The 13,241-nt window shown below is 54.6% G+C and overlaps 4 protein-coding genes across 4 annotated transcripts; 2 read left to right on the top strand and 2 right to left on the bottom strand.

Annotated features, from left to right (window-relative positions):
• Positions 1 to 242: 242 nt before the first annotated feature.
• On the top strand, positions 243 to 1,661 carry N7510_008259 (putative mitochondrial carrier protein; the record flags this gene model as incomplete). Its single annotated transcript, XM_056980184.1, has 2 exons — positions 243 to 474; positions 535 to 1,661. The coding sequence occupies 2 exons, from the start codon at positions 243 to 245 to the stop codon at positions 1,659 to 1,661; spliced, it is 1,359 nt and encodes a 452-aa protein (XP_056830393.1).
• Positions 1,662 to 2,064: 403 nt separating this feature from the next.
• N7510_008258 (uncharacterized protein) lies at positions 2,065 to 6,035 on the top strand (the record flags this gene model as incomplete). Its single annotated transcript, XM_056980183.1, has 9 exons — positions 2,065 to 2,409; positions 2,463 to 3,574; positions 3,625 to 3,855; positions 3,906 to 4,030; positions 4,129 to 4,814; positions 4,866 to 5,234; positions 5,290 to 5,417; positions 5,470 to 5,573; positions 5,629 to 6,035. Coding segments are annotated over 9 exons (3,507 nt in total), but the record flags the coding sequence as incomplete, so codon positions are not given.
• Positions 6,036 to 6,690: 655 nt separating this feature from the next.
• Positions 6,691 to 9,762, bottom strand: N7510_008257 (CheY-like superfamily; the record flags this gene model as incomplete). Its single annotated transcript, XM_056980182.1, has 1 exon — positions 6,691 to 9,762. The coding sequence occupies one exon, from the start codon at positions 9,760 to 9,762 to the stop codon at positions 6,691 to 6,693; it is 3,072 nt and encodes a 1,023-aa protein (XP_056830391.1).
• A 1,148-nt stretch (positions 9,763 to 10,910) lies between these two features.
• Positions 10,911 to 12,829, bottom strand: hsp60 (chaperone ATPase HSP60; the record flags this gene model as incomplete). The annotated part of the gene is made up of 3 exons (XM_056980181.1): positions 10,911 to 12,433; positions 12,487 to 12,628; positions 12,722 to 12,829. The coding sequence occupies 3 exons, from the start codon at positions 12,827 to 12,829 to the stop codon at positions 10,911 to 10,913; spliced, it is 1,773 nt and encodes a 590-aa protein (XP_056830390.1).
• Positions 12,830 to 13,241: the final 412 nt, after the last annotated feature.

Here is a 13,241-nt window from a genome sequence, read left to right as displayed (position 1 = left end):
TGCAAGATGGACTGATTGATCAGCACCCGTCCAAAATCACCGAGACAGAGGGATGATCTAGGTAGTTCAATATCCGCACACCATCGGGACCGTCAACTCATGGAGTGAGCGAGTGAGTGTGCAAGACGATTAGTGCAAGAAACAAGTCGGCTTATCGTTATCGGCGCCACCGGCTCAACCCGAAAATCTTCCTTCCCGAACGTGTGACGCATTTTCTCTCCTCTTCATCTCCGTGTCCGTGAATGCCGACCGAGCTGTATGCACCTTCGGGCCCTTCAGGCACCTCTGCGCGCATCAGCTTCGGAGACACATCTGATCCCTCATCCGGGCCGTCATGGGCTGCGGCTGTTGACAATTCTACTACGATGGCGCCCTCAGCAGGACCGCCAGCTGCGAGCCCGTCGCGCGACAATATCTCGATAAGCCAGCGGATGGTTTCTGCATCATGCGGCAATATTTTGACGGGACTACTAGGTGCGTTGGTGTGAACTTCCCGCATGCCCAAAATAGACTGCTAACCGCCGTGCTATACAGTCACCCCCCTAGACGTCGTCCGAGTCCGGCTGCAGTCCCAATCCCAGGTTTACAACACCTCGCCATACACGTCCCACACCACCCAGACTCTCAAAAATCTGCCTCCAAACCTTGGAATAACCGCTTGCTGTCGGGAGGTGTTTTGGATCGGAGATAATGCATCGATCTGCATGCTAGGCCCCCAAGCCGGCGCAGTTGGCAGCCATACACACCCGGCGATTGACTGCGCAGTGGAGGAAACACAGCGCAAGACATTCACGTCTACTTTTGATGGATTACGCAAGATCGCGCGGAACGAGGGTGCCCGGGCGCTCTGGCGCGGGCTCAGTGCTACGCTGATGATGGGCATTCCAGCCAACGTCATTTACTTTGCAGGGTATGACTGGTTGCGCGCGGACGACCGGAGTCCCATAAAGCAGCACATCTCCGATGTCTACGCTCCGTTGGTGGCCGGCTCAATAGCCCGAGTCGGGGCCGCTTCGGCTATCAGTCCCATCGAGATGTTTCGGACCCGGCTGCAGGCAACGCCCGGCCATGGCGCTGGCCATTTCAGGGCTACCTTGCAGGGTCTCCACCAGATGACGCTGGCCAAGGGCTACAGCTCTCTTTGGCGCGGCCTGACGCTCACCATGTGGCGGGATGTTCCCTTCTCTGGTCTGTACTGGTGGGGATATGAAAAGATGAAGGAGACTCTCGTGGCAACGCGACCATACACTCCGCATCTGCCGGGATCAGACCCAGAGCCTTATTCGGCCACCTCGGATTTCCTCAACAGTTTTGTCTCCGGTGCTGTGTCCGGGTCGATTGCTGCTTTTGTGACCACTCCATTCGACGTGGGCAAGACGCGGCAGCAAGTGTATCGCCACATGGACGACCATGTCCCTCCCGGAGTTGTCAATAGCACTCCCGCGCCTCCACGCACGCTGATCCCGGAGCAACTTTCTCTCCCGAGATTTTTGCTGCATATCTTCCGCGAAGAAGGCACCGCCGGCCTCTTCCGGGGTTGGTTCGCGCGATGCCTCAAAGTCGCGCCGGCCTGCGCCATCATGATCTCGACCTATGAGCTTGGCAAACGCATGGCCCGGGAAGTCAACGAGCGGCGACACAGTGATTCCGACTCTGTTTAGCTTGTTTCTCCCCTGTACTTTACTGCATAGGGCCGCTGTTCGGCGACCAATCCTCCCTCCTCCCAAATCTCCTTTCTTGTACTTGTCTTGGCGTTCGTGTTCTGATGATACCGCATGAGCTGCGTGTGTATAGAGTCTCTGCATTCTTGGGCTATCTATCTGGAGCGGGTGGTTTGCTTTCCAAAAGTCGACCCTACTCATGTCTCGAAAACATTGTATATAATCCCAAAATCTCTCTCTCTTTTATCATTTGCGCACTGACTCGTAGATCTGCACCGAGGCTGACCCGGGCGCGATCACCCGGGAGCGCGCTTGAGGCTCAGCTGATGATGGCCCCTGATTTATGAAGGGCATGGCCCCAAAGGGTTTTTGTTCTTTCTAATCACAAACTACACAGTGTAGTGATTGCCGTTATGGGTCCGGAGCCCCTATCGTCGCGCGGGCCCTTCTTCGAGGTGATCCAGGTCGCGCCCGACACGAACGTAGAGTGTGTGGAACATCTACTTCCCCGCTTGTTCTGACTGACCAGACAACAACCAGTATCGTGGCCGTGCCCGCCATCGGAGCCGACCATCGAAAAGCATGGACACCGCACCACTCGCGCTGCTGGCTGGAGACCGCCTTGTTCCAGCACATGCCCCGAGCGCGCGTGCTGCTGTACGACCACGGCGAGCTGCACGAGAGCGACAAGCTGGACGTGCTCGGGCGCCGGTTTCTGCACCAGTTGCTTCACGAGCGGAAACACAGCGTATGTTCGGACTATATTATTGGACGTGCTATTATTAATCTATTCTCAAATAGAACCCGCGCAGACCCATCTTCTTCATCTGCCACAGCACCGGCGGCCTGGTGGTAAAACAAGCGCTGGCACAGGCGGCCCGGCCCGAGTCGCACCCAGCCGTTCTGACTAGCTGCCATGGTATTGCCTTTCTGGCCACTCCTCATCAGGGATCGACCTATCTCTCTGCGGATGAGTATGAGGCTAGCATTGGCCGTCTGTTACATCTCAGACAGGCCATTCCGCATTCTGTCAGAGATCAGCTTCGGCCCCGACAGCAGGGGCTATGGCACCTCTCCAACCAGTTCAAGGCCCTGTCGGCGGATATGAAAGTTTGGACTTTCCTGGAGACTATCGACTCGACTCTGCATGTCGTTGACACCGAAACAGCAAATTCTACAGACTTCCATGCTCCGATCACCTCGATTCGATCCGGTTTGCTGGATATCGAGCATGAGAAGGAAGTGCCCATGGCCACTGACCATGCCGGAACGGCTAGTTTCCAGGGACAGGAGTCTGCTTTGGAAAACTTTCTGACTAAGCTTGGGTTGGCCGTGACTACTGCGGTTATGCTGTCGAGGGAGAAAGACACACCGCTGGAGGTTGAGAAAGAGGTCATGGTGCAGGTAAATGGTTTCTTCGAGGATCCCTCTTTGGGCGTCAGTGATGAAACACCTTTGAAATTGTGGTCTACGACCGTCTCCCTGGAGGAGTACCTGACCGATGGTCCGTCGGCGTGTTTGCGGACTAGACTGAAACGTGCGAGCAAGCGCCAGTCTGGTGGCTACGATGATTCGTCGCTGAGCAGTTTTGGTAGCCGACACTCGGTGTCGCATGTTCCTGTTCCTGCTCCAGAAATAAAGCATATAAATGAGCCTCACCATGAGGAGAGGACATCACGACCATCTCTCATACGACAAAGCCGCAGTTTCGCTGGATCGGGCCCGCAGTCTCCTGAAATCCACATAACCGGACCTTTCGAGAGGGAGACGAGTGAAAGTCCTCCACCACCGGCGACTCGAAAGCGACGGAATTCTATTACCAGAGCTTTAAACCCACTTCTGTTCAAGTCTCACAATCGGACAACATCAGACAGTAGCTCCCAGACTGGAGAGTCGAGTTCACGCCCTCCGTCGTAAGTCTGTATTTTGTACATTTCGACTATCTGCTAATTATCACTTGCAGAAGTTCTGCCTCTCCATCGAGACAGTCCGAACTTTTGTCCCCCCCGATATCCACCCGAGATCGCATGAACCAAGATGTCGAATCGTCAGATATCCCTAGATCAGTGCCACGATTTGATCGGCCGGAGCCAGATACCGAAAAGCTACTTTGGATCCACGTTCCCTACACACATACCGGTTGGGTATCACAGGTGATTCGACGAGCCTGCCATGATCGCCATGAGCCCAATTTGTATGTTTCTGCTTCATTTCTTGCAGCTTCAGCTCGTCTAATTCATATAGTCTCCGGAAATTTGTCAATGAGGAAAACTGGTACTCGAATCTTAACAGAGCTCGCCATTCAGAACCTCACGCCCGCTTTGTCCGGCCGAAATGTATTCATTCGCGACACATGGACGGTCCAAAAGGTACCAAAGCGGAGGAGACAGACGATCACCAGTTAGCATTATACGTAAGCTTCACGTCCTTTAGTTGCCTAATATCAGACTGATTTTTGTTGATATAGGTCCCTTACGTGAGTCCAAGCTACGTCAATTTGTAATCTCACTAACGAGAAGAAAGCTCCATTGGGATACATATCGAAATCTGATCCAACGCCGCAAAGTCGTCGAGCAAAGAATAGCCCAGGGACGAACAATCCCCGTGCCAAGCAGGATCTCACAATCTAGTCAGGAGGCGCAACTGATCTGGAAATATCTCGGCTGCGAACCCCCCGTCCATTTCCGGCGTACGCTCGATCAATTCGGGTATCCGAACCTACGGTCTACCGTCGCCCGCGATGATGACCAGATGCTCTGGAAACGCACCAGAAAACCTGTACGTGTGGATGACCAGCTGCGCGAGTACCTAGAACCACAACAGGGCGAACTCGATGATTCGGATGCGGATGAGTTCATGGATGGCAAGGTGCTGATGGTGGATCAGCTCTGGCTCTGGATCGTCGACGAGAAGACTATTGTGACTTTTTTTCCAAACCAGGAAGCTACCACCTCCGAGGGCAAACTATACGAACAGTCTAATCTGCACAGTAGTATCTACAATGAGCTAAACGGGGACTTGGCCCGCCGGTTCGATACGGCCGGGGATCTCGCTGCGTTGATTGTGTTGCATGCCGTCACCGTTTTGTTAGATAAGACGTTGCACCATGACCTGCAGGTCCTTCGTATCTTCGAAGAGTCGATCAGCATCCTAGTATGTTCTTCTTATTTAGAGTTATCAGTCTCTACTAACTGGCCACGGCAGACGGAATCTGTCACGAAATCCTTTAAACGCTTCCGCAATCGCGGCTTCACCAATCGTCCAGCAGACCACAACCGCCTCCCCAGTGGTAAGATGATGAGCGCCACGCAGCGGGATCAGCGCGATCGTAAAGTTGCACAGCGGAACCGCGAGGACCTATCTGTTCTCTTAGAGCTGCGCGATATCGAGGATGAGCTGTCTACGCTGTTGAGACTACTTGACCAACAAGAGACCGTGATCAAGAGGATGGTTGAGTACTTCGAGGCCAAGGGGTACGGGAAGATGTTCCTCGATACGGCAATGTCAAGGCTCGGGGAGTATCGATCGCAGATCGGGGAGATGAAGGAAAACTCACATGAAGCGCAGAAAGCGGTATACATACCCCCTTTGGTGCACGGCCTTTTATTCTGATTATATTGTCTTGCAGGTGGAAACACTCCTCGATCTCAAGCAGAAACAAGCCAATGTTGACGAATCCAAAATGACTCGATGGCAGGCAGAGGTTACGCAGAATCAGTCGCGGGCTGTGATGGTTTTCACCATCTTTACGGTCATGTAGAGCTTCCTTCCTTGCTATAAGTACTCCAATTTTCTCTGACATACCTAGCTTCCTCCCGCTGTCCTTCTTCACTTCGCTGTTTGGGATCAATGCACGCGAATGGAGCGGGATAAAAGAGAACCTGTCTCTGAACTTGATGTTCGAAATAGCCGGTACGCCTAATCATCTCGTGTCATTAATGCCTTCACTTCTAATTCACAACATCAGCACCCGCCTCGGTAGCGCTCATCGCATTCACCCTCTTGATGGCCTTCAGCGAGAACCTGCGCGAGGCCGTCTCAAAATCCCATAAGATAGGCACCGGGTTCCTGAGAGAGTTTCTTTTCCATCCCATCCGCATATTTCTTCGCTGGGACCAGCTGAAGAATCGTGCGCCCTCAGTCGTGGTACCCGAGGACTCGGCCATGCGCAGGCGCCTTGATCAATATCTCGGCTACGAGAATCATAATACGAAGTTTGATGAGGATATTTGGGAAAATTGGCACGCGGACAAGGATGTCCTTTCGGCGTTGTATAGCCAGAAGGCGAAACTGAAGCCGATTGGGGAACGGGTGGGCGAGCGGATGGAATCTTTGTCGGAGAAGGTGAGGCGGAGGAGCGAGTCGAGGGTGTAACTTCTGGAGATATATATATTTGAATTTCGATACCCCAAGATCATCAAGTATTGACTCCATTGTAACAGATTCAAGCGGAATCGATAGATCTTCCCTCGCCATATAAAAGAATTGAAGAATTATATTCGAAGCATATACATTCGCCTAATTCAATACATAACACATAAGATAAGAAAGTCCTACAGCATCGTTCCTTCATTATCATCCTTCAACGGCCATGCTCTGCGTGTACACGCAGGGTCATTGACAAAGGGCACCCTCTTATTGATTCCGAGAAGAAAAAGAAACCGCGGCGACGTCTCCCGCAAATTTGGGTAGTGGGGGTACTTCAAGTGGTGGAGCTGCTCATCTGATAGGGTGATCATTCGACCTGCGGCTGAGGATCACTTGAAGATTCAGTGTGTCATTTCAGGGCGACTCGTTGGAGTATAGTCTCTCTTTCTCTCGTAGGCCGGGATTGACCGTTCAAATGATCCTTGACTTCTTCGTCGCAAATCTGGAAGAGTTTGGCTCATTGCATGCGGCAAAATCCGGTGTCAAAGGTGAGGAGCATGGTGAGAAATGGCCTTGGAGATTGTTCAGTGCCGAGTTCATTCCGATTTTCGAGCTGCTGCGTCTGCGAAAGTAACTGTGTCGCATCTATGACTCTTCCAAGCTAAGCAGCCACCACAAACGAATTGTTCATCGTTGAGCACCTCAGAATGGTCTGCATCATACGGTCCTGATCCAAAGGCTTAGGGAGGTAATCATCCATGCCAGCCTCGATACATCTTTCGCGATCACCCATCATAGCATGCGCCGTGAGCGCCACGATCGGTGTGCGCGGTAAATCGTTGATCTTCTCATGCTGTCTGATCCGCGCAGTTGCCTCGAAACCGCCCATCACCGGCATCTGGATGTCCATGAGAATCACATCGTACCGGTTGCGCTTGATTTCTTTGACGGCTTGCTGGCCATCTGCTACGACGGTCACGTTGTGCTTGTACTTCTCCAGGATGCGCACGGCGACCTTCTGATTCACGTCGTTATCTTCTGCGAGGAGGATCGCGAGGGCGCGTCCGTACCCGGAGGGTGTGCGTCTGGGCCGATTTCCCAGGGCGGGGAAGACTCCATTCCAAAGGTCGATTAGCCGGCAGGGCGTTGTGACGTAGGAGGTTATGCCGAGGTCGCCAGCTAACTTGGCCGTTACTGACACAACCGGAGCTACAAGCACCAATGGAATGAACCGGAAGCCAGGACAGTCTCGTATATTTGCTGCCGTCTCGACGCTGTCAGCCAGAATGGCGTCGAAGGCGCATCCCCGTTCGTCTTGGAAATGATCTGGGGTGAGTTCGCCATTGTTGGTCACGATCACGGGATCAAGTCCCAGTTCGACCAGCATCTGTCCAATCGGCATTTCAGGTGCTTGGCCGTTGTCCATGAATAAAACCCGACTGTTTCGGTATGGGAGGAGTTGCTCGCTGAATCCCACCGGTGGCTGGGCTTCCTTCGTGCAACAGGTGAATGTAAACGTGCTGCCCTGGCCCACCTTGGAAGTAACCCAGATACTGCCGCCCATCAGGTTGACCAGGCGTTTGGATATCGCGAGCCCAAGACCCGTACCCCCAAAGCGTCGAGTCATCGACCCATCCGCCTGTTGGAATTTGTCAAAGATGAGCCCAAGCTTGCTTTGTTCGATTCCAATCCCTGGGTCGTTCACTGAGAACGCGAAGGCACATTCACCTGGCTTGTACTTTCCCTCCACGCGCCTGATGGCGACACGAATCTCTCCGTTCTCGGTAAACTTGACCGCGTTCCCAACGAGATTCAGCATCACCTGTCGCAGCCGGAATGCATCTCCAATCACAAAGTCCGGAACGTTCCCATCAACAGTGTAAGAAAGATTCAACGCTTTCTCGTTCGTCTCTACAGTCAAGGCTTTCAAGACGCCAAAGACCGTGGCCCCAATACTGAACGGGGCTCGCTCAATAATCATGTGGTTAGTTTCAATCTTGGAAATATCGAGGATATCATCAATAATAGTCAAGAGACTGATCGCAAGATTGTGGACCAAGTTCAGAGTTTCGCGCACAGGCTGCTGCAGGTCATCAGTGTCGAGGGCGAGCTCAGTCATCCCAATAATTCCATTCATGGGTGTTCGAATCTCGTGGCTCATATTGGCGAGGAACTCGGTCTTGGTGCGATTAGCCAGCTCGGCAGCTTCTCGAGCCGCTGTATTGCGTTGGATGCTGTCACGCAAGTTGGAGATCATTTTATTAATCTTCTGCTTCAACTCATCCATCTCGCCCGACGCAGAGACGGTGATCAATTTGCTGAAATCACCACTGGTCGCGGCGTCTGTGATTTCGCCAAAGGCTCGGACCTGAGACGTGAGGTTCTCGGCCATGATATTCACATCGGTGGTGATATCACGCCACAGACCATGCATCCCTGCAACATCGGCTTGGCCGCCCATTTTGCCCTCCACGCCGACGTCCCTGGCGACGGCCTTGTTTTCCTTGGCAAATCGCTCCAGACCATCAAGCATGCTGTTGATCGTCTCTTTGAGTGTAAGGATTTCACCTTGAGCGTGGACCTCGATTTTGGTACTTAGGTCACCTCGTGCAATCGCTTGGGTCACGTTGGAGATCTGGCGGACCTGCTCGGTCAGGTTCTGGGCCATGGTGTTCACATTGTCTGTCAAGTCTCGCCAGAGACCCTCCACATTTTCGACCTGGGCCTGACCACCGAGAGTTCCGTCTGTGCCGACTTCACGCGCCACCCGGCTGACTTCGAACGCAAATTGGTTGAGACGATCGACCATGGCATTGATAGTCAGTTTCAAGTCCAGGATCTCCCCATTCACATCCGCCGTCACTTTTTTGGTCAGATCACCTTTAGCCACAGCGGTCGTCACATCCGCGATCTCTCGGACTTGGGTCGTGAGCCGATTTGCCATAGTGTTGACATTCTTGGTCAGGTCCTCCCAGATGCCTTCAACCCCATGCACAACCGCTTGTCCACCCAGCTTGCCATAGAATCCCACATCCTTGGCGATCTTCGTGACTTCCTGTGCGAATTCACGCAGCTGATCCACCATGGAGTTGATCGTCTTTTGGAGTTGGTAAATTTCACCCTTGGCCTGCCGCTCGATCTTCTGGCTGAGATCACCATGGGCGACCGCGGTGGTCACGGCAGCAATTTCGCGGACTTGGTCAGTGAGGTTGCTAGCCATGACATTCACGTTCTCGGTCAACTCCCGCCAAATTCCATTGACGCCAGTGATGTTGGCTTGGCCGCCCAGAATTCCCTCTGTACCGACCTCGCGAGCGACCTTGGAGACTTCCTGGCTGAATATTTGTAATTGATCCATCATGGTGTTGATCGTCTGTTTGAACGTTGCAATGTCGGGGGAGATCTCCAGGGGATGCAGCCGCGCGCGCTGGGAGAGATCTCCATGGGCGACCTGGGTGATGATCTCTCCAATCTCGCCCAGTTCCTTCTGGAAGGCTTCATTGACGTGGGTGTGCTTGCGGAGTTCCTTGCGCAGCTGTGAACATTCCATTTCAATGTCGGCCAGGGAGGACTGGGATTCACGGCGGTGGATGAGCTCCTCGACGATCAGGGAGATGAACTCGCGCGGCGCCGAGATCTCGGGATTCTGTTGATGCTGCAGCGCTGCGCGGGCTTGAAGAAGATCGGCATCGCTGACCCATGCCGGGCGAGCGGTATCCACCAGCGCGGCCATCAGGAATGTCGCGGGAGTCAGTCGCTTACCCCAACGATGTTGGGTCGCGTCGTTCCGCGGTTTGAGCTGGCGGACTAGAAACAGTGTCAGCGAACACGCTTTGCATCGTCAAGGCCACGTCATGCTCACCGGGTTGGGTATTCCTCAACTGGTAGCAACTACACTCGGTGCAGGCGTGGGACCAACGCGGTCAGAGGTCCCAGGCAGGTCGTGCGCATAACCGGTCGCTCGAGGAGTGGCAATAATCTTCTTCGACCGTCCACTGGGCAATGAGGGTGCAGATTTGTATATATGGCCTGTCGGATCAGACTGTCGATGGAAGCCAAGAAAGCGAATTCGGATGGTGGGTCTCTGGGGAGGATGAACGGCGCGGTGATCAGCACGGGGGACCCGGGGTGAGATCAGATCCTCGGGGGTTGTACGTTGGAGTTGTTGCTGAGGTGGCGGTGCAAATCCAGTCAGGAAGGGCAACCTGATCCAAAACAAGCCCTGGCTACAATGAGGAGATGACACTGCAGGACAGGGAGGAGTGATGGGGGAGAGAGAAGAAGGGAACGAAGGGAAAGAAAGGCAAAAGAGTGAGCACGGGAGAAGGGCAGCAGACGGCAAGGATAGCAGGCCGACAGGCAAGAATTACCGCGTGCCAGAGGGCGCCCCACACAACGGCCAGTCTAGACTACGCCTCTTCGGGAATGTTGGCTCAACTCACGGTGCAGGAGGCATTACATTCAGGAGGGGGTGATGATTGGAGGATTCAAATAGTCAAGGTAAAATGCGGAGAGAAGACGACTCCACCGGATCCATGATCGACACCTGGGATGAACCGCGGATGATTGCCGATCGTTGCGACTGGTTAGACGGCAAGTTCATACTACAAGGCTGACGAGCCCTTTCCCGGCCCCCATTAACAGAGATCAACGTTCATTGAGTAGATAGGCAGAAATACAACAAGATATGGTACACGATGCGCCGGAACCTTTTTCTAAGCCCCCGATAGCAGAGTGGAGAGTGGAGAGGGAGGGGAAGAGTCGACAGAATACAGGTATAGAAGGGGAGAAAAATCACCACGGGATCCAAACAGGGCTCAAGCAATGCAAGGAGACGCTCCAACAGAGAGAAACGGACGGGCGGAGGGTCAAGAGGCGCGCTTAGAACATGCCGCCGCCCATGCCGCCCATACCGCCCATACCACCCATGCCACCCATGCCACCGGCGGGGGCAGGGCCCTTCTCCTCGGGAGCCTCGACGATGGCGACCTCAGTAGTGCCAAGCAGCGAAGCAACACCGCTGGCGTCCACCAGGGCGGTGCGCACCACCTTGAGCGGGTCGACAATACCGCTGGCGATCATGTCGACGTACTCGCTCTTGGAGCTATCGTAGCCGCGGTTGAAGTCCTTGCCGAACTCGTCGGTCAGCTTGCCGACAATGACGCTGCCCTCCAGACCAGCGTTTTCGACAATGGTGCGGGCCGGCCGGGTGATGGCGCTCTTGATGATGTTGACACCCAGCTGCTGGTCAAAGTTGTCGGGCTTGACGTTCCCTAGCCCGTTGGCAGAGGCCTTGAGGAGAGCGGTACCACCACCGGGCAGGATACCCTCCTCGACAGCAGCGCGGGTGGCGTTCAGGGCGTCCACCACGCGGTCCTTCTTCTCGCCAACCTCAACCTCGGAGGCACCGCCGACCTTGATGACGGCCACACCACCGGAGAGCTTGGCCAGGCGCTCCTGCAGCTTCTCCTTCTCGTACTCGGAGGTGGTAGGGTCGGCCATGACACCGCGGATCTGTTCGCAGCGCTGGGCAATCGAGTCCTTGCTGCCCTCACCGTTGAGCACAATGGTGTCCTCCTTGGTGATGGTGATGGAACCGGTGGAGCCGAGCATGTCGGGGGTGAGCTTCTCGAGCTTGATGTCCAGCTCGTCGGTGAAGACGGTACCGTTGGTGAGAACACCCAGGTCACCCAGGATGCTCTTGCGGTTGTCACCGAAGCCGGGGGCCTTGACGGCGGCGACCTGGAGCTGGCCACGCAGCTTGTTCAGGATGCAGACAGCCAGAGCTTCACCCTCAATGTCCTCGGCGATGATGACCAGAGGGCGGCGCAGGGTGGTCGAGGCCTCCAGGGCGGGAAGGATGTCCTGAACGGCGGAGATCTTCTTCTCGGAAAGCAGGATCAGGGGCTTCTCGAACTCGACCTTCTGGGACTTGGGGTCGGTGATGAAGTAGGGGGAGGTGTAGCCGCGGTCGAAACGCATGCCCTCAGTAACCTCCAGCTCGTCCTCCAGAGTCTTGCCCTCCTTCACAGTAATGACACCCTCCTTGCCGACCTTCTCCATGGCGGTGGAGATGAGCTTACCGACGTGGGTGTCGCCGTTGGCGGAGATGGTGGCCACCTGGGCGATCTCCTCTCCGGTGGTGATGGGACGCTTGTTCTGTTGGAGGTAGTCAACAACGGCATCGACGGCAGCTTGGATACCACGGCGCAGGTCCATAGGGTTGCAGCCAGCCGCGACGTTCTTGACGGTCTCGGAGAAGATGGCACGGGCGAGGACGGTAGCGGTGGTGGTACCATCACCGGCGACCTCGTTGGTCTTGGAGGCGACATCCTGGAGGAGGCGGGCACCGAGGTTCTCGAACTTGTCCTGAAGCTGGATGGCCCGGGCGACCGTCACACCATCTACAATGGTTAGCCTCGTTCGTCAACACTTCGTCACTCGGGAGCGTCCCTACCCTTGGTGATCTTCGGAGAGCCGTACGGCGACTCAATCAGCACATTGCGACCCTTGGGACCGAGAGTCGAAGTAACGGCCTTGGCCAGGGTGTCCACACCCTTGAGGAGGTTGGCGCGAGCCTCGACGCCGAACTTGAGCTCCTAGTAACTAGCCGTGAGCAAGGGGAAACACGGGGGAGCTTCGGAATGGGCGGAAAGACAGGGCGAATGGCTGGATAATGTGTATTGACGCACCTTGTGAGCAAAACGCTGCTGCTGGAGGTTCAGTCCAGAGCGATAGAAAGGGGCGCGCTTGGAAGCGGCCGACAGGACCGAAGCCCGGTTAGACAGAGCGCGCTGCATGGCGATGGAATAGGGGAGGGAGGGAGGGAAAGAGAAAATGACAGGAAGAGGAAGGGGAGAGGTCCACCCGATGAAGAGAGGAATTAGGGGAGGATGAAAAGAAGAGGAGATGGAGAGTCCGGGGGAGATGAAGCCAAAGATCTCGAAAATTTTCCACTTCTTTCTGCTTCCCCCGGACAGAAAGCGCTAGAAGAGTCACGTGAGACCAACCGAGGGTATCGGAGCAGCGGATGATGCAGCAGAGAATAAGCATTATTTGGGAGAGTAATTAGAGTCCAGGGTTTTCATTTTCAATTTCAAGAGCAGATGGAAGCGCTCCCTCGTGTTTTATAAAGTCATACCTATGTACAATATATGTTCAATCTATACATATGTCGTTCGGGCATCGGGTGAACCCATATGCAGCGCCGTA

This window comes from Penicillium lagena, assembly GCF_028827675.1.
Source record: "Penicillium lagena strain IBT 129212 chromosome Unknown utg000006l_segment0_segment0, whole genome shotgun sequence".
Lineage (NCBI taxonomy): Eukaryota > Fungi > Ascomycota > Eurotiomycetes > Eurotiales > Aspergillaceae > Penicillium > Penicillium lagena.
Note: the sequence above shows the minus strand (reverse complement) of the source record. Positions and strands in the feature narration are given on the sequence as shown.